We start from the raw sequence: 23486 nt of genomic DNA, 5'->3' as shown, positions 1-23486 counted from the left end.
TGCTTACTGTGACATTCACTGCATAGTGCATGGCACATTCCGCCAGCCTAATCCTCTTGGGCATTCTTGTTCTATTGTCCTGCGGTGATTCAGTGGTCAACCCGGTGTGACAGGTGACTGCACCCACAGAAGTGTGTGAGAGTTGAGTGGAGCTGTGGTGAGAGTGGTGAGAGTGTCCAAATGATGGGTACGCCCCCTGGACATTGATGTGTGTGAATGTTTCTTGTCATGTGGGTGAGTGTCTATGTGGAGTGTTGCACCACAGCTGCATGGAGGAGGCAAATTCTCAATCCATCTGATGTGTGAAGTAAGCCGTGCTGTGTGTCTGACTTGCTGAGTTTGCCCCACACCTGTGACCCCCCCGGCAAGTGGCACATGTGCAGAGTGAGGTTTGCATCCGCTGTTGCCAATGGCAGGTGATTGATGTGTGCCTGTGTGTGTCTGTGTACTCTGCTGAGGTTTCGTCAGTGGCCTGGGGCATGTGACTGCTTTGCGGTGCTGTCCATCAGCCTTGTGTTGCGTGGGATGCACAGTGTGTGCCATGATCAGGGATTGTTTCGCACCCCTCATGCCACCTGTGTACTTACTATGCCATGTAGTGCATTGGTGCATCCACAGTGGAAAAAGTCCCTATGACTAAGGTGCTATTACTTGCCAGCATACTATGCCCTGTTCAACAAATCTAAGATGTTCAAATGTGTGTCTCTGTGACATGGTGCAGGTGTAGTGATGTTGTCCCACTTTGTCATCCACACAGGTATCCCCCTACCACAAGGGGAAGATCTGGAAGGATGCCGTCAAGGCCGTGCAATCGGTGGAGGGTCGCAGTCGGCGCCTGCCACAAGTGAGGAAGAGATGGCAGGACATCCGGTGCTGGACCCGGAGGATCGCCCGGGTCATGCTGAAGGAGGAGGCTCCTCGCAAGCATGGCGGGTGCCGGTGCCTGACCCACCAGATGTGGCGTGTCTTGACGGTGGTCTTCCCTGACCTGGATAGGCGGATACAGGAGTTACAGCAGCAGAAAGGGGGTAGGTACATGTGTGTTTGTTGTGTGTCGCCAGCTTTTGGAGCTGCTCAGTCGCCTGGATACACTGCCAGGCTATATATGTGCAGTGCATATCCTGTTCCCCAAAGTCAACCTGTGCTGTTCTTCCTCCCTTCCCCTCCTTGACATGTGTTACCTGGTCTGTGTGTTATCACTATTGCACATGGTCATCTAGGCTGCCAGTTTATCAAGGTGCACACTGCTTTCAGCATCATGTGTGGGGGTGGTCTGCCTGTGCCCTATCCTGTTCAGTCATTTGGGGGTGCATAATTGTTGGCACTGATGCTGAGTCTCAACAAAGGAGTGTGAGGGTTCAAATGAACAGACTTGCAGCATGCATTACCAATGTTGTGGCCTCAGACATGATGTGCATGAGTGGGATATATGCATAGTGCCGGGACGGTTGCTTCAGTAACAGTCAGCTCATTCCAGGACCATGGAGCAGTGTGCACACTACAGTCCCCTGACACAGCCTGCCCTCCTACTCATGTGTGTCATCCAACACTGTGCACATTCACTGTGGGTTCATCATGGCTCTGCCTCTGTGGCATTGTTCCCTGGCCTAGGTAGTCGTTTTCACATGTGTGATACATTTGCCCACTGGACAGGGATACACCAGTTTGCTTGTGCATACTCACACTGGGCAGTGCCTGTGTGGCTATTCACAACAATCTGTTGATGTTTGTTTGTGACCAATATGTTTTGGCAGCCCTACAAGGTGATGTCGTGTTAATGAAGCTAGTTTTCAAGCACAGTTATTGTAACCCTGAATAAGAGGTGTCACTTCTTGATCGATATCAGTCACATTGACTCAGGTATGGGAGCGTGTGTGCGGGAGGGGCGTACATGTTCAAACCTGATGTTTCATTGCCAGTTCTGACTTGTGTGTGATGATTCGCAGTACAGAAAGTCATCGTGCAGTGCCCCCGTGATTTTGGCCAGTGCTTAATGTTCGTGCTTCATTGTCTGTGTCAGTTTTTGACAATCATGTATCCTGCTTGTACATTTTTGCCACCTGTGTGTGGTTCAGATGCTACACAGTTGTGACTTTGTGTGCTGACATCTGTGGGTACATTCTGGATTGCCATGAGGGGGAACCCACAGTACAGCTAGGCTTTTTTGCTAAACAATTGCAGGCCCATTAGCTTATGCATTGTCCTGGGTGTGGACATGTGTGCCACTCCAGATGACAGTCAGTAGGTCATATGTGTAGTCAACTGTGTGATGAGGTGACGGATAGCCATGTGACAAATGACATTATTCAAGTTGTTACTCAGAGAAAATGTCCATTGGCACTCACTACACCTGTCAACATGTCTCAATGTTTCCTATGCTTGACCTTGTTGTTTTGTTGTGAAGGGCAATGATGTGCCTGCATGACAGATGTCTCCCAAGGAAGTGCACAAGACACCACCTTTACACTTTCCAGGGACACGCTGGCACATTTTAAAGTAAGGCACAGTTTGAACAAAACTTGTTTGGAGTTCATACATATACATGTTCCCACAGTGTGCTAGCATTTGGGTTAGTCCTTGGTTGTTGCTGATACCAACTTACGAGTGTCAAGTCATCCAGACCACCGTGGTGCCATGTATATGTACTTACTGATACGCCATTTCTGCCTAACAGTGGCTGATTTGAATGAGTCTGGCAGCTCAGACAATGACTGTGTACATGTAGTTTGGTGTGCACCTCCTTGTGTGACTTCTGCTATACAGACACATGTGTGTTGTGTTCACAGAGTGCCACATTCACACATGCTAGACATGTCCATTTTGTAAAGGGTTGTGATTCTCCAGGAGTCACAATGTATTTCTTTGGGGTGTCAAAAGTACTCACAGGTCTCTGAGTGTGGGGACACCTTCTGCATTGGCATGTGGTATTTGGCCTTGGGTGCGACAATACTGTTTGGTTCACAGTGAACAAGAGGTGGCATGCCTTCATAGTCTTGCTGTGCTCAACTGATCCCAGACACTAGCTTCTCATGATCTTGTGATTTCAAGTTATTTGCTGTTGTGTCCTAATTTTCATTGTTTCCAAGTGGCATGGTGGGTCAACCAACTGGGGAGTGCAGGGCTTACATATGTGGGGATTATCCTAGATGTTACTCATGATGCCTTTCCTGATATGCACTGTTGCCGATTTTGTTTGGACTCATGTGTCAGATGTATACAGGTGACTGATTTTTTCCTGTCTCTTCACCTTGCCCACAGCATCCTCGGAGGACACCGAGGGAGACACCGGCACGGACGTGGAGGAGGGATCGAGCAGTGGTGCCACCACTGCTGAGGAGTCGGTGGAATCTAGTGGCACGGAGGGCGAGGGGAGTGAGGCGGAGGACCTGCCCAGTACCAACACTGACTACGAGGCAGACGGGTCCGGGGCTGAGCTCCCAGAGGGGGCGGAGGCTGCTCCCACAGCTGAAAGCAGCAGTACATCTCTCGCCGCCCCCTCCATTCCCATCACCGCCCTCCCACTTGCTCGGGTCCCTTCTGTCCGTGCTAGGCCACACCGTGTCTCCTTCGTGCCAGGCACCGCACCCCCTGCCCCTGTCCCCCCTGCTGCCCTCACTGCCGAGTCTGTGGACATTCAGCGGCAGTTGCAAGTTGGGCAGACATCGATCCTGACTGTCCTCCATGGCCACACCAGACTGCTGACCCAGATGGTGTCGTACATGGAGGGCATGTCATCAGCAACGTCTGACCAACGGATGTTGCTGAGGTCCCTGGACTCGTCACTGACGGCAGTAGTGAGTCACCTGCAGTGCTGCGTCCCACCCTACCCCTGCCCCATCCACAAGTCCCACACCCATGCCTGTCCCAAGCACACCAAGACATCCACACACACGCACCCCACCAGACAGAAGCAGCACACCACCACGTAAGGGCAAGCGCACACCTCCTGACACGCACACTCAGGGGGAAGCAGGCACACCCACTGGGTCTGGGGCACACAGGCAGGCACGCAGCCACAGTCCTCGACCACATGACTCACTCCCCAGTCACTCCTCTTGGCTCCCCTGCCCCAGATTCGGAGAAGGAGGCCTACTTTGCTGGGCTGGGCCTCAGCCCCACTAGTTCACCTGGACGCAAACGGTCAAGGCACTCCACGGGTAGGGGAGTTAAGTCCCCCAGCCCGTCCACCACCTCCCCCAGTAGCGCTGCAACCCATCCCTCCGACCCCGCCCCTCCTTAGGGCCTGTTGTTTCTCCGGGTGCAGGGGAGACGCTTGAAGAACTGGCAGAAGTGTGCAGCACCGAGATCGCCTCCACCTTTGGCGCTGCCCCACCCCCTGTGGTGGAGTCGTCCGTCCCTGCACCCACCACACCTACCCTTCCCCCTCCTGTCCCTGCGGTGCCTGGTCCTTCCCCACATGATGCCTCCCCCCCCCAGTCAACGACACAGTCTTGTGATGTGCAGGCAAGCTAGGGGAGACGCATGGCCATGTGTCCCCCCCCAAGGACTGATGATATGGACTGGCCATTGGCCTTTGTGAATAGTCTCGTTTACACATTATTATTTTCATGCTGAATAAAGCATTTTCTTTTTCGTTTGAAAAGTCTTGCATTTCAGGTATTGATGTTGATGCTGATGCTACAGGAGTTGGGGTTGTGGGCATGTGTTATGTTTCAGGGAAATGTTGTAGTCTGCTGCTCATGGGGTAGAACCTGGTATCTGCGTGTCATCACAAGGTCTCTGCAAAGATTCTTTGTCGTGTATGCTCTTTGTGTTTGGAGACATTGTCCCAAGGAGTGTTCCTTCCTCTGTGGCACCTGACATCTCCCCTGCAGAGAGTTGCACAATTGTTGTGTTGCCCTGTGTCTACATTTCCTTTGTTGGTGATGGATTCCCTCAAATCTGGCCATGCCTGCTCAGCAATGTCTCCGGCTGCATCGTCTGTGCCATCCTTGGTACTCACTGTACTTGTGTATAGAGTATTTTGCCATGCCTTCATGGAGAAATTGTCCCTTTTCCGCACAATGCTTGTGTGTAATCCCAGCCTAGTACACATATGGTACTTGTTCTGCTGGGTATTTGAACACCTGACTCACAATTGTTGCCATTGTATCTGTGGGAACTCCACCCTATTCCTTCCATGACAGACAACATCTTGGTGGCTGCCCCAGCACCTGAACATTCCTATCAGTCCCGGGATGTGCATGACAGTGTGTGTTCTCTTTGGCTCTCTTAGTTTATTAGGCAGTGACATGACTATACAGTCTTGTGGCATGATCTCAGTGTGTGTATTGTGCTGCATCTGCCAGGGGTGGGTATGCATGTGTTATTTGTCCTCACACCAACATGTGGTGTGTCATGCAGTGGGGGAAAGACATCCATCCTCCTGGGAGTGGGACACTGCTGTCAGTGATGTGTTGTTATTGCACTATCATCATTGTCCAAAGTTAGGGATACGTACATTCACCCATGGAGTTGTGGTCATCTGATAATGATGTTCACCCCCCCCATGTCTCTGTCCACTGCTGGGAGTCCTCTGCACCCACCCCCATGTCTCTATCCACTGCTGGGAGTCCTTTGCACCCACCCCCATGTCTCTGTCCACTGCTCGGAGTCCTCTGCACCCACCCCCATGTCTCTGCCCACTGCTGGGAGTCCTCTGCACCCACCCACCCACCCACTTGCACCCTTGCTGTGGTACACTGCTGTCCTGGGCATACACCACCCCCAATTTACAGCTGATGTGCTGCACCAAGCCGTACACCTACATCCGTGGCGTGTGTACGCCTTGTATCCATCATGTAATGGGGCTGTAGGGGTACGCGTGGTACGGCCCGTACCCATGCTCTGGGGGCATGGGTACGGGCCGTACCACCATAGTGGCAGTGATGTAGGGGTACGCATGGTACGGCCCATACCCACGCCCCCAGAGCATGGGTACGGGCCATACCACCATTGTGGCAGTGACGTAGGGGTACGCGTGGTACGGCCTGTACCCATGCTCTGGGGGCGTGGGTACGGGCCGTACCACCATAGTGGCGGTGACGTAGGGGTACGCGTGGTACGGCCCGTACCACCATAGTGGCGGTGACGTAGGGGTACGCGTGGTACGGCCCGTACCCACGCTCCGGGGAGCGTGGGTACGGGCCGTACCACCATTGTGGCGGTGACGTAGGGGTACGCGTGGTACGGCCCGTACCCATGCTCTGGGGGCATGGGTACGGGCCGTACCACCATAGTGGCGGTGACGTAGGGGTACGCGTGGTACGGCCCGTACCCACGCTCTGGGGGGCGTGGGTACAGTCCGTACCACCTTTGTAGTGGTGATGTAGGGGTACGCGTGTACGGACCGTACCCACGCTCTAGGGGCGTGGGTACGGGCCGTACACACGTACCCCTACATCACCACTGCAATGGTGGTACGGACCGTACCCACGCTCTGAGGGGCGTGGGTACGTCCCGTACCACCATTGTGGTGGTGACGGGTACGCGTCCACGTCCACTTCCGTTGTGGCGGGACGTGGGATTGGTGGACACGCCCCCCGTAGTGACCAGACCATGGAGGTAATTAATGTGCCGGATATATTAGTATTTTGTGGGGTGTGGGTTATGTTTCATGCCCCTTGCACCCCCCCCCCTTTGCCCCTGGGGGTTGTTCTGACCTTCTGCGGCGTCTGCGGCGGTTTCTGAACACGAGGTCGTAGGCTATGAGGGCCGGGATGACGCGTAGGTTGGGGTCCATCGCTGTCCGTCGAGTACCGGTGCTCCTTGTTCGCGTCGTCCTCAATTTCCCGGCAGTTTTTGGCTCCCGTAAAAAATGCTACGTGCGGAGTGACGAAGGCACGAATCGTACTTGCTGGTCCGTAAAACGCTGCCTGACTCCGTCCGGACGTCGCGTATGCGCCGTCCAGAATCAGATTTGTATGTATTTTTTTGCCGGTCGGTGTTTTTTACGACTCGTACGGAAATGGTATATCTGTGCGAATCGTACCTGCGAGTTTGTAAGGTGTTTTTACCGGGTACGAGTCGGACGGAGAAAACGCTCCGTACGACCATTTGTACCCGGGTTTTACAGGATCGGAATCGGCACCTAATTGTTGAATTTTTGCATGGCTTAGCATTTATTGATTATGAATATATGTGTATTTCTATATTTACTGCACTGTTCTGAACAAAAAATATATGTTTGTTATTATTTACATTTGGTTACATAGTTTGATTGGTTGTATATATGTTTGCTAATTTTCACTACATTTTACTGTTAATATTTAAAATTAAATTTATGTTAACAATTTTTTATGTAGTCCTGTTATTTAAGCGCACATTATATATACATACATTTACTTTAAATAATATATCTCTATATGTAATTAAATGAATGATTACAACTATTTTACATTCAATTATTTTTATTTAATGAACGATTTTAAATAATTTACTTTAAAGTCAATATTTATTTACTTAAAAAATTATATTGTTACCTGTTTCTGGTCGATAATCTGTTCCACGATATTTTGGAGATTATATTTTGGCTGTCCCTATGAGATTTCGCTCTTAGAAGTATAGGAACAGAATATTTTTGTACACAATATTTTTACTATGATATGTTTGACTCCGGATATTTTTGACAAAAGTATTCTGTCAGGCAACCGGCATTCAGGCCTCTTTTGTGCTACATTTTGACTCTTGCCTTTGTGCATGGTTCTGGGAGCAGTTAGAAGTCAGCCGCTTAATTCACAGGCAGACGGAGGGGGAATATGTCTGGTCTGATAAAAACATAAAGCATGGCTTCTCATTAATGTCATTAGGTCGAGCCTAAGCAAGACCTGTTGTATCCTCTTCTGGGGGCTTTTGGCACACCCACTGATTGCCATGGGTTGCCATGGGTTGCTATCCGTGGCATTCAGAAATGCTGGCTTGTTATTGTGCTTGTCCGTGTTAGTCCCTCCTTTCTGTGTCTGTTCATGCCCCATGGCGATTTCACTAATGGTTTCTTTTGGTCGGCCGGCTGCAACATACTTCAATGCACACAATTGCCTATACTCCTGTTGTTTAGACATGCTACAGTTGTCTTCCTGTTTGCCATGGTTTTATTTTGTTAACACATAATCATCATGTATTTAATGTTTTTAATTAGGCAGGGACGCTGAGCCTCAAATCCGGTTCCCCAACTCCAAAGTCGGCAGCTTTGGATGTTACGCCACGTCCTCTCTCCAAACTTTGCTGGTTTTTAACGGCAGTGATCACCACTAGGTGGGGGTCATACCAGTCCATAATGCCCTGAGAAAAGAGAACGCCTTCTGCAGTGAAATGGTCTTAAACTTTTTATGGCATCTCGCCCCCATTTGGTGATTATTGCTGAATTACACTGTTAGTCTTCAGCGTTGAAACCTGGCACCGTGCAATCAGATCACATGGAGTGAGATAGCTGTCTGGCTCATACCCTGCCTTAGAACGTCTACTTAGCGTGTAGTGTACTGTTACATCACACACTATGAAGGTATGGGGTTAGCATTTATATTGTGTTTATTACCTCTGGTGAATGGTTCTATTACCGTCACTCTGGCGTTGTGCAGGGTGTCCACGCAAGAGAGTGCACTGCTTTGATGTTTGATTGGGTATTTTATTTTACTATGTTGTTGTCAGCCTACAACAGCCATCTCTCAATGATGTTTAACAATCACAAACACCTTCAACTTACTTGGATGGATTTCGTCAGCTGGTCAGTGGACAGGAAACAATTGTAAAATGCAAAAGTATTGTGTTCTATCTGCACCCAAAATGAAAACGTGAATAAATTAAAGGAAGACAAAAAGAGATAGTGGGCAGACATTTTCCAATTTGCCATTGTTTTATTTTAACATCATGTATTTATTTTTTTGTATCCAAGCAGGGACTCTGAGACTCGAACCCGATTCCCCAGATCCAAAATCAGCAGCTTTGGATGTTACACCACATCCTCTCTCTAAACATTGCTGTGTTTTAATAGCAGTGATCTCTACTAGGTGGGGGTGAAACCACTCCATAATGTCCTTATAAAATAGAACGCCTTCTGCAGTGCCATGGTCTTAAACTTAATCCCGGCCCAGGCATTTTTTAATGGCAGCTCACCCCCATATGGTGATTTTGCTGAATTATACTGCTACCCCCATTCTGGGGCATGCAGGCTGTCCACACGAGAGAGTGCACTGCTCGGGTTTTTGACTTTAGCTTTTAGTGAACTGTATTTTTACATAATGGAACGTTGTTCTCTTTGCTGCACTTTAGGGCCTGTCAGCGTCTTGATGAGTTGGCGCGTGGCTCGGATCTCAGATATGGGGTGCTGATCAAGGATTGCCACTTTATACTTTAGTGTGTAGCAAGCACAACACCAGCACACAGTTAAAGTCGAAAAACATTGTTTCTTTGCTTTACTATGTTGTGGTCAGCCTGAGACAGCCATCTCTCAAAGACGTTTAACAATCACAAACACCTCCCACTTATTTGGTGGATTTCGTCAGTTGGTCAGTGGACAGTAAACAATTGTAAAATGCCAAAGGATTGTGTTCTACACCCCATATGAAAACGTGAATAAATTAAAGGAAGACAAAAAGAGATAGTGGGCAGAAAGTTGTATGAATACCTCATACATTATAATTTGTTGCAGTTCTTTTTCAAATATAGCGCAAACTTGCCCCAAGGTTTTTGGAGTGCTATTTATGCGCGCCAGTTGCATTACACAAGGTCCCCTTTATTTTGTTTGGGAGATTAAGTGATTTAGCCACAATTACAGGACGGGGACCCTGTGGTACTGCACCCTTTCCCTGCTTCATGCACATTAGAACAGTAAATGTTGCTGTACTCACAATAATGTGATAACTTTTAGTTTGAAATACTTTCTCATGTCCATTTTGAACGTAAGAACACAAGTGCCTCAAACACACCACCTGCTCACATTCTGGCCATTCACGTTCTTTTCATGGTGATGCAATAGGACTCTGGATTTTTTCCAAAACGGTCTTTAATTACGCGATCAGGCGCAATGGCAACATTTCCGAATTTTTGCAACATGCAAAAATAATGAAATCACACGAGTTTGCACTGAAACAATACGTATTTTGACACGGCCGATTTTAAACAAGGTATTATCGCAATACCCAACGCAACCCAGCAAACAGACTCATTTAAGAGAAGGGTGGAATGTTCACTGCAATAAACTATTCGGCCAGCCCTTAGATTCCGTTGAGGTCTGCAATATTTCCCTGAGCAGACTTGTGTGCACACGAAGTGCCTACAGTTGGCTCCCCGTGGAAACAAATGCTTGTTTGCCCTCAGTGTACAGGTTCAGGCCTCCCCTGAGGCCATGGCCGCTGCATCAGCTTAATGTTTCTTGATTTTACAGGGCTCCAAGTCGTCTTTGACTTCCAGCTATAGCAACAAATTAAATATTTACTAACTCTCTCTCCAACATCATGAGAGCCCCTCCGGGACTTGTGGAAGTTGGACAGGCAATATTACCAATCCTCCTTTGAAGGCAAAACACTAACTTTAAATTAATAAAAGTTTGCAGAATTGTCATTACCAAACTACTACAGAAATTAATGAAACAGACGAATAACCCACCTTTTATTTGGGGAGGCGAGCAAGGCTCCGATCCAGAATCTGGTGGGGAATCTGGCAATCTAGTTTTCGGTAAAAAGAACAGAAAAAAAATATATTTATTACTACTACGACAAAAAATATTGCAAAATCCAATATATTACATAAGATCAGTTCTGCCGTTGTTCACAAATCACAAAAATTATTAAAATAATTATTATTAAGAATCAAGTTGGATATTTTTCAGGTTGTGGCTTAAAGTGCTAGAGTTTGTCACATGCTGTTTCATGGCATTTTATGGAGACAGAGCAACACAGTAAGAATCCAAGCATAATGTGCTGAGGGGTTATTTATGGGTTGGAAGGCAATACCCACACCGACTGGACAAGGAAGGGCCTACTCTGTCGGCCCACCATCCAACTGCATTTTTGGTGGCACATTTTTCCAGAAAGTGCTGCACTGAAGGGGAATTGTTTTGGTGTTTGAGAACAAAACACCCTAGGTCTGTTCTCCCTGCACATCTAGGACAGTTCTTCATCTCTATGGTTGTTACCTGAACAGGAAACAAACAGCACCTGAGGCCTGCCTTATGTAGGGGGGGACTTTCGAAGCTGAGATTTCAGAGGCCCTATGGTGGGCACTTGCAGTGGAAGAACCAGCTCAGAAATAAGCCAGAAACAAGGTGCCCCCCCCCCTCTGCAGGAGGCATGGAACCCGCACGGTTGGTTGATGGAACCTGCTCCATTTTTTGGTGGATTCTAAAGAATTTTCTTACAGTAATTGCAGTTTAAAGAGACACGGCATGGCTCTTGTCTCTAACGCCAGAGTCCATTTACATGGTTCATTCGCACTTTGTAGTACCTAATAATGTGATCCCATAGCTTTTTTAACTTTCGGGAATGCTTTTTATCTCCCTTTTCACAGCTGTAAAAGATTTCTTTTGTGCTGTATGCAAATAAACATTAAGCAAGACATGGTATTCGTTGTAAGGTTGTGGATGACATATTAAATAATATATATTAGCTGCTAGGCTGGTGAAGGATGTAGTGTAGGATGACGCTCATATAGCAAATAGGTTAACATAAATAAGTAATACAATCTATCCTTAGGACTACTTGGTATTTTGAAAAACATAGTAAATATTTATATATACACTGAAAACCAATGCACAGAACTATCTCCAACAGAGCTCAACGTGACAGAAAATGACAGCCAAGGATGGAGACAACACACGTTATCCCTGATTGACAAGAAGCCTTGGAATATTCCCCATTATTGTTCTCTGCTAAATGTTGTTTAAGTAAAAGTTTGTCATCCTGACAGTTTGCTGTAAAAACTGAAATTTTCCAGGTCTTGATGTTTGTTGGACTAATTAAAATTACAGTTCATAATTCGTAGGATTTCAAAGTCTACAATAGCATGACAGTGAGTTGAATTAATAGTATTAGATTTCGACCAATTTTCTTTAAACACTCGTAGCCAATGGGCTCCACCGATTTAATTCCCCTGGATTTTTCGCTTTCTGATTGCACGGTTTTGGACCTTTACTGCGAGTGAGTCTCACTACCTGAGTCTCACTCATGGCAAATTAACAGTAAATGGACTGAGAGTGTTAACCACCAGTGTCTGCCTTTTAAGATAAGGACACTGTTGTGCAGCTAGGGTGAGAGGCTCTGGCCTATTTACACATGAACACATGAGCAGACACCTCTGCATTTGTTAGCAGGTTGCACGTGAGACTCCACTCTTGCTCAGCACGGTATCTGCACATAGGTAGCCTGTCGCAGAAGCCAACCTTCAAGAATTGGTACTGCGGAAGGCCTTATAATTTGAGTGGGAATTCGTAACATAGGTCTGTAGTGATTATTGAAAATCTGTGGTGCTTAACTGAATGACACATGATGGGCAAAATGCAAACCAAAGTACAGTTTTGCTACTTAAGCCTACAGGGTCCAGTGAGGTAGCAATCTTAGGATAAACATGCATTGCACGACTGTGTCCAATACATCATGTCTCCACTCTTGATGGTCCTTCACAAATTGTTTTATTTCTCTGGCTGGGTTCATCAGACTCAAGGCCTCCGTCTTCTTTCTGGGATAAGTTAATTACTTGACTGACCAGCAGATGGATCAAAGGTCTTCTCACACAATAGAGCCATTACCAATGATTCACCCAGTTCATGGGAAAGGAGGGGATGGGAAGGAAATCTGCAACTGTTTATTAGCTTGTCACACTGCACCTGGGCTCCATGCACTTTTATTGGGTAAAGGTGGCCCTGACAGATTTCTTTCTGTGTCAGCCAGGCAATCTGAGCATGGCAAAAGATCCACAAGTTAATGGTCCCGATAGCTTTAAAGCTTAACCTCTTCATGCCCAGACTAAATCGCTTTTTATAATGCAAATTTTTCAAAAACCAATGAAAAGGTTTACACAAAGCAAAGGCATTCCTGTGAGTAAAGTTCTACTCACATGCCAAGTTTGGTATATGCTGTTTTTTTTCTGTATCGAGGGCTAAGAACCCTATCGAAGTTAAAATGGGATTTGCCGCTTTTGGGACTCCCCCTTTCTTTTGGACCTTGCTTGATAAATCTGCACAAAACCTGACTGTTGCACAGGCACTGTACCTAAGTGTTTTTACTTATGGAATTCATTGAACATTACAATATTTTTTCTGAAATTTGTTGGATCCACACATCCTCCACAGAAAGATCTCCATGAAAACCATGCACCAAAATGTTTTTTTAATCTTGGAACCATGGGGGATATGTGAATCCTATAAATTACAAAAACTGCTATTATGGTAAAGATGACTGTAAAATAGCCTTAGTATGCACACTTATCAAATTAAATACACTCCCTGGAGTTGTTGAGGAGGATCCTATTCCCTTCTGTTGTCAAATGTACTCCATCACTTTGCAAAATTCCAGGTATGTAGAGCCAGATGTTATTGTTGTAGATTGTATGCACAAATCTCTTCGCTTAATTGTTTCCAGAATTTGTTTATTTGTGGACAAAACTGGTCAGACCTTTTCCACTTCTGCCTTTGACAGATGTTAGAATAGACAAAATCTGCATGGGAGAAGAGATGTATAAACTTTCCAAAGGTATCTGTGCCTAAATCAATTCCTCCATAGTTGCTCTAATGTCAAAATGTTTTCACCAAAGGTAGATGTTGATGCTATTTCATTTCCAGTCCATGTAATGTACACATTAGGTAGCTCCATATCCTCGTCAACGCTGTAATATCTTGCATACTCATGTACCCAAATACAAAAGAGTGGCCAACTAGCCGTACATGAACCATGATACTGCAGTCCTTGTGAAACTCAAAGAAGGAGCTGCAGAATGAGAAGTCGTCTCCAACCAGCATTGATTTGAACAGAAAAAAAGTGACTGCTTAACATTAATTACATTGTGATTGGCTGTCGTCTGGGAAGTAGGAAAAATATTAGGTTATAAGTAAAGTGACTGGTGACCAATAGATTGGGGCTGTGCCTTGCAAAAAAAAAAACTGCTTCACATGCTCTGCTTTACAAGTGGACACATGCACTGCAAAGCATGGCCTCTGCAGTAGTTGGTTTAGACTCATAAGGTGATACCAAGGTTAACAAATGACTTTAAATCAACATTTTCAGGAAGAACAGTTGAACATTTGAACTGAATAAAAACGGATCTAGTAATCCTGTAAACTGGTGCACAGACAAGAGGGATTTTTATTATTTGAGAAAGATATTAAGGCTATGCCAAGTCTAACCAATGCCTTTGTTTGCCACAAATAATTCAACAAAGTTTACCTCTAATAAGAAATTACAGCTTAACCTTGGAGATTCATTTCAGGGTAGCCTGCCATAATAAGGTTTTCATAGGAGTATTCCAAAGATTTTCTACAAAGTTTTAAGGAATGTGTAATTTGTGGACTACTTATGTTTTGTGCGATTGATTTTCTTACATCACTATCTGAAATAAATAATGTATTGTTAAGGTTAAAGATCTTTAAGTGACAAGTTAATGAGAAAATTAAAGAGGAAAAGTAATTGAAGGGAAACTGAGTGAATAATTTTCATACTAAAAACTGTAGTGCTGACAACTGTTAAACTGTGGCCAGGCCCTGTGCCCAAACCCATACAAGTGTCCTACCTCCTGCAACACACAACTTCTGACATGTGCATAGCTTTCTGACCAACATCGTAATCAGCCCCCAAGAATTACAGTTGAACTTCCTACTACAGAAATGAAGAAAGAACTGAACTCAACACATTTTGGCAACACTCAGGTGACCGATGGATAAATCGGAAAAACAACTGAATGCCTTGGTAACTTGGGGGCTCATTTCAATGGCGTAATGATCGCCACCTCCGATTCGGCGGTGGCGACCGTTACGCCATCGTAACAAGAAATACCCCCTGCCATATTATGATGGCAGGGGGTATCGCGGCGGACGCAAAGTCCATCCGCCGCTTTTCCGCCGGTCGGCAATCATTCCGATTGCCGGCCTGGCGTTGCTGGGCCAGTAATATGGTGGCGGTGCCTAGCAGGCACCGCCAGCCATATTGCGATGTGGGTGGTATACAGGCCCTTCCATGGCGGTGATGCCGCCAAGGAAGGGCTGGCAGGGATTGACTTTGGGGGCCCGTTGCGGGCCCCCGTGGGGTTGTGGGGTACACTTGGGGGTACCCATGGAGCCCCCCTGCAGATCCCTGCACCACGTGGCAGGCACCGCGAGGTGCCTGCCACGTGGTGCAAGGAAATGCTGTGCATGCCATTTTACCATTGCAGACGGTGCTGCAGCCAGCAGCACCGTTCGCAATGGTAAAAGGGCAGGATGCGCCCGCTAGTATGGCAGGTGCATCCTAATTTGGCTGGTGGGCTGGCGGTCGGTCCCATCACCGTTATGGTGGCAGGCGGACTAATATCCGCCCGCCAACATAATGAGCCCCTGAGTTCTTCGAGACAACAGAATGAGGCACTCAGATATGGAATCTTCAGAAAAAATGATAGAAATGGAAGTCACATGTAGTAGAGATAACATTTACATTTTTGGGTTCCCTGAAATCGAAGTAGGAAATGGCATAATGCAATTTCTCTCAACATTTATACAAAAACTATTAGACTTATGTTAGATCTGGGGGTCTCTAGTTGGCAGGGTAGCTACCACCGTCCAAGTAGGGACCCTTGCTTCTAGTCAGGGAAAGGGGGATACACTGTTATGATAACCCCTGCTCACCCTCTAGGTAGCTTGGCCTGAGCAGTCTAGGCTATCAAAGGCAATGTGTAAAGTATTTGTACCAACACTCACAGTAACACAGTGAAAATACCACAGATTTACTCTACACCAGTTTTAGAAAAATAAGGTATCTTTACTAAAAACTTCACAAGACCAAATACTACAGTAAAAACCAACATACAATTAGAAAGGTTACTTTAAAGATAGTTCAAGAGTTTGTAGAAAGTACTCCAGGATGTAAAAATCAGTGTCCTGCACAATGCGACTCTTAATGCACAAAATGCGACACTCTCGTGCCCGACAGTACCTGTAGTTGTGCTAAGGTTCCCAAAAGCTATAACAATGAAGATGGCAAAGGCGATGCGATACTCCTGAGACCTTGGGGAGGCTTTACAGCAGCCCTGCTTCACGCAGCAGAGGTGGATGCGCCGGCTCAGATCTGTAGGGGGAGGATGCGATGACTTTGGCTTTCGTTGCGTAAGTTTCTTATGGGGAAGCTTCACGCACAGGTACGGTGCGACGCTCTTCGATGTGGCGCGATGCGCAGCGTTGACTTCTGGCGCCGCAACCCTCGATGCGCCACGGGACGGGACTCTGCGTCGATGCACGCAGCGACTGGATACTTTCACGCACCGGCAGTGGTGCGGCCCGCAAACTGGTTCAGCGACGACCTTCGCAGTGTCTGAAATCTTCACGCATCGGGACGATGCTCGACGCACTCGGCGATGCGGGGACTCCGGGTGCTGCGATGACGCCGCGATGAAATTCTTCTCGCACTCTCGATCTTGCGACTCGCAACCGGATGATGCGACCCTCAAACGGATGATGCGATGGGTTACAGTTACTCTTGGTCACGCTTTCTGCTTTCCAGCTCCCAAACACAGCAAAACGACCTCCTGAGGCCCCAAGACTAGGCAAGCACTCCAAGGCAGGTCAGAACTCCCTCAGCAGAGTTCCAGGGGAGCTGGTGGTGAAGTCCTTTTGTTCCTGGGACTTCTTAACAGGGAGCTAGCTCTCCTCAGGCCCTTGGAGATCAGAATCTAAAGAAGGGGACACCACAGAGTCCTTCCCCTCTCATTGGCAGCAAAGCAAAACAGCAAGCAGGCAGTCTTCTCCTATTCAGTTCCTTCAAGCTTTCTCCTTGGCAGAGGTTCCTTCTTAGTTCCACAGTGATCTAAAAGTTAGGTGTCTGGGGTCCTCTTCTTATACCCCTCCAAGTCTTTGTCTCTCTTTCTTTCAGTGGGGGGATTCCCCTGCTCAAACCGGTTTGAGTTTCTCTCAGTGGGGAAGTATGGTGTTCAGTGGGGGAGAGGATGTGGCACTATGGCCAGAGCTGTCGAATTTTGACCTGGGGAACCGGGTTCAGCCTTCATGACCAGTCCACCAGACCACTCTACTGAGGGAGCACATTCCCATGCTAGACCTTAGAATGCCCCACTAGACCTTAGAAGGCTTGATGTCTTAGCACAAGCAGGTGTACCCTAGTGGTGTCAATTGTGGGTTAACCTTGAAGGCCTGTCCACCACAATCCGTACTGAAGTTCATCTCCAGTCTTGCGGGCAGGCCTACAAAGCAGCACACCCTAGAGCAACAGTGATCCAGTCTCTGTGACTCTGTCACTGAGGTCACATGAACCTTGAGCAGGTTAGGGCGATGCGAACGGTGTGACCGCACTGGGTACTTATTTCGGGTGGGTGCGTAGTGTTTGCAAGTATATTATGGTTTAAAAATAACTTGCTGCCTCCTTCCTGGCCTCCAGCAATTTTCAGAAACAATAAAAATGTCATGATAACTTCGGTGATTAATGTTCCTCCTAGAGAGAGATTGGAGTTTTGTCTAGTGGAAGGGTTGACTCCTGGAAAGGTAGCAAAGAGAGTTAATGTGCCTGCTGCAAAGAACATGTACCATGCAGATCACAAAGTGCACTGCTTTAATGGGGGGACCATGATGAATGGTCATTTAATGTCAGCTGTAGATGATGGATCCCTGAACAGTGTCATGTATGTGCATGTTTGCATTGTGCTGAGGGGATTACCAGGTAATTATTCACGCAGCTCTCTGATGGATGTCACATGCAGTTTTTCTGAGTCCCCAGATAGATCATGCAGTCTGTGTGTTCTCTTTTGTACTGCCAGTCACTGCCAGTCACCGGTATATTCAACTATGTAGCCTTGGACCGTGTCATGTATGTGCATGTAACTTGCATGATCGACGTAACTATTAGCGGCGATACTACGTGTCTCTCGGACCGCTTTCAAGTGCTCGCCGTCCTTTTTCCCCAGCAACCCCACCTCCCCAGGGGCGGCACTCTGAGGGATAGCCCCAGGTGCCACAAGCTCTAGCTACGCCTCTGTGACATTGACACACAAGGTCTATACTACAGATCTGTAAAATAACAGCCCATTAATTTATAATGCAAAACAAATATTGCGGCTGACTACTCTTAAAAAATGAATACTCTTTGTCAACAATTCCTGGCACTACGGCTAATACTCAAGAAAATGAAAAATAGCTTTTATTAAACTTACAAAAAATAAAACATGTGTGCAGAATTAGTGTGCAGCTCGTATTAAAATGACACGACATTTAACACAGTACATAGACATACTTGTTAATGTAGATCCTAAATATGCTTTAAACAGCTTGCTAACAAATGTTTTGAATAAAAAGCGCAAGGACTTGCATAAAAGTTAAAAAGGCTGACCTCAGCTTAACCTTGTCATTTAGAAGAAAGGTAGCTGCAAACTCTAAAATGTTTCTGTTAAAACAGAAAGGAATGTTGTCTTTCTTTTATAATAATAATAATAATAATTACTTTATTGCATGATTAATTAAAATCTTACAAATAGAAAATCATCAATACACAGCCATATTAAAACATAACTATAAATCCGAGATCCATCTTAAACCATAGACAATCGAGCATCCACTGCGAATAGTAGAGCATATATTATATACACTAATTTAGTTAATCATTATTGCAAGTCAACAAGGCAAATCTTAAAATGGGAATAATTTACAGTTAATAAATTCATTACTTATGTGTAAATTTTCGTGTGCATTTCAGAATTCTATTCTAGCTATTAGTAACTTCCAAATTTACTTTGCCCATATCCCTGACTTCTAATTTCTTTTTCGATAGAATCAAAAATTTGGTAAAAATTGCATTCATTATTATATCAATAGGCTTAAAATAAACTACCAAGGCTTGTCTACATGATCGTACACCTCTATCAATAAAACACATTTTTGAATATCTCATTCTTTCTTCCTTCATTGATGTACATGTACAAACCAAATGTACAATATTTTCTTCCCATTGGTTGCATAATCTGCAGGGAGTCAGCTTGGTTCGTCTCAGCCATGGCATTGCATGCATTAGTCCTGGAAGGTAGCCAAATCTTGCTTTAATAAATATATTTTTTGTTTGTACTGTCCAAGGTATTTCTAGATATGGCTGAGCTTTAAGGATCGTATATTAATTCACTATCATCCAAGCATGTGTTCGCTTAGTAAATAACTCTTATTTTTTCAGAAGGGATAGGAGTTTTGTTATTCTATTAATTATTTTTTAAAGGATAGTTGTGATAGGGTCCTTTTCCCAAATCTGACTCCCAATAACTCTTTCAGTGCTGTTCGAAGATATTTAAAAAAATGAGAGGTTTGATTCCATTGCATTTCTTGCCAGAGTAGACAACTCATTGGATTAAAAGTGATGGTTGCAATTTGCTGGTTGCAACATCCAAATTCCAATCAAATCTATGCAGGTGATGCATTAGCCGGAAGTCAAAACAAATATTTGAAAATGTTGGCTATGGCATTATTTAATAGCGTTGAGTCCATACCGCAGAGAACTTCACTTCCATAAGTAAGGCTGGGCAGGAGTTTCGCTTTTATAACCTTTACTAGTGGAAGATAGGTTGGCCCACCCAGAGAGCTATGTAATGATCGAAAGGCCATAAGTAAGGAATTACTTCTTTTTGTCAGCTCTGTTTTATGTTGTAAAAATGAGCCCTTGTCGTCAAACAGTACACCAAGGTATTTATAAGCTTTCACTTGTTCTAACTGCCGACTTTGAAGATACCATTTATATTTACTATGTGTCGATACCCTGTTGCTAACTTCCATTAATTTTGTTTTTGTTTCATTTATTACCATCTTGTTTAGTTGAATATTTTGATATTTTGTTTATAAGTTGCTGCAAAACTATCTTTGTTTGACTGAGCAAAATGACATCATCGGCATATAATAGATTTGAAATTTGTTTATCTGCCAATTTCGGTGAGTGAGCCAACTCGTTGTCTAGTATTTCTGTTAGGTCAGATAAAAATTAATTAAATAAATATGGTGCTAAAACACATCCTTGCTTTAGACCCTGAGATGTCTCGATTCTTCTTGATTGCTGCTAGCCGTTACCTAATCGAACCCTGGTCCAAGTCTAGGTGTATAGTAATTGGATTGCTTTTAAAAGGCCAGGACTGATACTAAAAGTATCCAGTTTTCTCCATAAAATTTGCCTATTTACACAATCAAAAGCTGATTTAAAATCCACGAAACATAGGTATAGCAATTGTTTTTTCACTTTATATTTTTCTATTAATATCGAAAGTATTAAAATATTAGTTGCCGTCCCTTGACCATCTATAAAACCCGATTGATTTGGCGGGATTAAGTGCTTTTCCATTGCCCACTTTGTTAGTTCTTTCAAGAGAATTGATGCAAAGAGCTTCGCTTTTATATCTTGCAGCGTAATTAATATGAAGTTAGTTGGTGGGGACCACTCACCACTTTTAGAAATAGGTGAAATTATAGAACCCTTCCAGGACTCCGGAATGGTCGCAGTGCTTGGTTGAATACCAGTGTTAGGTAACTGGCCCAAATTAATGCATTCTCCTTATAGAAGACAGCTGGAATCCCATTTGGTCCAGGGGCTCCATCTACTCTCTATTTCTTAATAAGCTTACATACTTGATTTTCAGTTATAGATATGCCGGTATCCTCGTTATCCTCTGTTCTACTTGTATTGTCTGGGACTGGATTAAACTCCATACCTGGGTTATAATTCAGATGTGAATGTAGAAACGTGACCCATTCTGATTCAGTAACTATAGAAGATGTAGTTGTCCTACTATATTTATTCATGTTATTGATTAATGTCCAAAATTCTCTTGCATTACTCTTTTTACTGGTATATAACGCTTTTGCCCAGAGCACCTGTTTTGCTTGCATTTTTATTTCCAAGTCAATTTGCTTACATCTGCATTTATCTTCTTTAATTTGTCTTGATATATTTGATTATCTGGATGCTTCTTAACCAATCTTAAAATTCTATTACGCTCTTTTTTTAATAAACGACATTCAGAAGACAATTTAACCAATGGCAGTGACTTTTTACCATGCTGCTCCTTAATACCATCTTTTTAGATCTAGCATGAGATTAATTTTTTTGTAAAGAGGGAATATTTTTCAATAGCGTTCATAGAATCTCCTTTGAAACAAATTTCGACCGTTGCTTGCGCCGTTGCTATGATTGATGCTTTGGAGGTTTCTGACCAATAAGGTTTCTTATAATTTACCATAGTTATATCTTCCAAAAGCATAATATATTTTCCATGCCATACATAGTTTAATTTTAACTCTATTATTTGTTGGCTATGATCTCTCCTGTTTGGTCCTCCAATCCGATAAGATGAAATCTTTTGAAATAAGTTTAGGGATGCTATTGTGTAGTCAATTCGAGATTTGCTACCAAATGCTTGATAAGTCCAGGCGGGTGGCAAGTCTTGCAGAAACTGTCCGTTTAGCACCCTTAGACCTAAGGATTCTAAATCTTTAAAAAAGTTCTTACCAAATTTCCCTTTCTTTTCTCCCTTACTATATCCTGGGTAAGTGGAAGGCTACGGATTGCCCATAGAAAGTGCTGTTGTTGAACTTCGTCGTCTCTAACATAAGACCACAACATATTCATATTGAAGTCACCCGTGATGATGACCTGAGGTTGGGTGACCTTATTCAATTGCTACAATGTTGTAGTTGTCATTTATTAGTGAGAGAGTTTTAATTATGTGTTTATCTTTATAATGTATTTTAACTATCAGACAGTCACATGTATTTGGGGTTTTCACCTCACTTACCATTTTTAAATCTGTTGAAATAAAAGTAGCCAAACCCCCACAAGGTCTGCCGTATTTGCTTGTTTTCGTGGCAGGCATATAATATCCCTTAAAGGATCAGTTACAGAGGTCCCTTGTAGGCAAATAATTTGAAAATGTTCCAACATTGAAGTCAGTTGCTCATTTTGTATCTTTGATTAAATATCTTTTATATTCCAGGCGCATATTCCAATCCTACCACTTTGGCTTGCTATCCCCTTCTTGGGTCCATCATTTGGGTTTCATCAATCCTCCTTTACTCTGTGTAATGCTGCAGTTAATCAACCAAACTTTAGCTCCTCTGTTGGTTCACTTTTGTTCTCAATTAAAGATTTAGAAATGTGTCCTTTTGTCTTACCTATTGGATTTTTCAGTATTGAGTATACCTGGTTATTATCTGACCCCTTCTGTTGTTTATTAGATTTTTGGGGGGAAATAAACAGACTTGGGTAGGAAGGTTGGAGTGGCCTTAGAACTTTTATTCCCCAGGCCAGAAAAAGATTGTATTCCTGTAGGATTAGGTCTACTAAGGCAGAGGAAGTGCTGGATACCAGTGTTGATTCTTGATTGTTGGTTTTATTTGCTAGGAATTCAATTGATTCTATGTCAATGCTTCTAATTGTTTCTAGCGACAGTATTGTTTTACACAATTTTAAGATGTTTCCGCGGTTCAAAATGTCGTGCTTACCCCTGGATTTATATTCTGGTTTAAAAATTAATTGTGTTCCTCCCTCTTTATGATCCTGATTTTTAATATTGACTTTTTGCAGGGAATTAAGATAATTGGGTAGCTCCTACTCTTGGGGTTCGCCTATATGTTTTCCTAACTCCTGAATCAAGTAGGTTGTTTTAATGGTTGCCTGACATGAGTTAACCCATTCGACATGCTATGGTTTTTACTTCCATCCATTTCCCGATCTTGTGGGGCCTTACTTTCCTTCTTACTTTTTAACATTCCTGTGTCATCTTGAGCCATTGTAGTACGCTCAATTTTTGCTCTTTTCTTTTCTGATATTCGCATTTCGCTTTCTTATTGATTCCCTCAGCACCTGGATTATCCATTTGTTTTGTTTTTTCAGGTACAACCTGTTTTATATGGTCTGTTGGGTCTTTTTTTTGTCTTTTTTTTATATTTTTTATTCAGAGCAAGAGGTTCAAGAATACATTACAGAATAAATTTAACATTTATATTGTTGATAATATGGCATTAAAATGAAATGGTATGAAGAAAAGAGAGCACTAACCGAATGTGCAATGTGCCTTGTGCAAAACAGCAAAAATACAAATACTCAAAAACTACTAAAGTGCAGGTGCAAAGGGATCAATTCCCCACTTAAGTATTTAGAATATAATATCTATGAAGTGCTGATGCATTCTTTACGAAAAACCATCAAAAAGGAAATTCACTTCCACAATCTTATCATAGGATATAATATTAAAGTGCGAAAGTGTAAAAAAAAAAGGCACTAATCGAAAGTGCAATGTGCCATGTACAAAACCAGCATAAATACAAATCCTCGAAGCCACTAAAG

At 44.2% G+C, this 23486-nt stretch overlaps 1 protein-coding gene across 2 annotated transcripts in view; it reads right to left on the bottom strand.

The window, feature by feature from the left end:
• MYRFL (myelin regulatory factor like) overlaps nt 1–23486 on the bottom strand; it is an 872690-nt gene that overhangs the window by 695336 nt on the left and 153868 nt on the right. Inside the window, exon 3 of one of the 2 annotated variants that reach the window (XM_085652512.1) lies at nt 10603–10661. In XM_085652512.1, coding sequence (XP_085508638.1) covers nt 10603–10661 — 59 coding nt within the window. Of the gene's footprint in view, nt 1–10587; nt 10662–23486 lie in introns of both variants that reach the window. The other variant, XM_085652513.1, reaches the window with a different exon arrangement.

Source organism: Triturus cristatus, chromosome 4_1 (assembly GCF_964204655.1).
Source record: "Triturus cristatus chromosome 4_1, aTriCri1.1, whole genome shotgun sequence".
NCBI classification, from domain to species: Eukaryota; Metazoa; Chordata; class Amphibia; order Caudata; family Salamandridae; genus Triturus; species Triturus cristatus.
The sequence above is the reverse complement of the archived record's forward strand: the minus strand, read 5'-3'. Positions and strand labels throughout refer to the sequence as shown.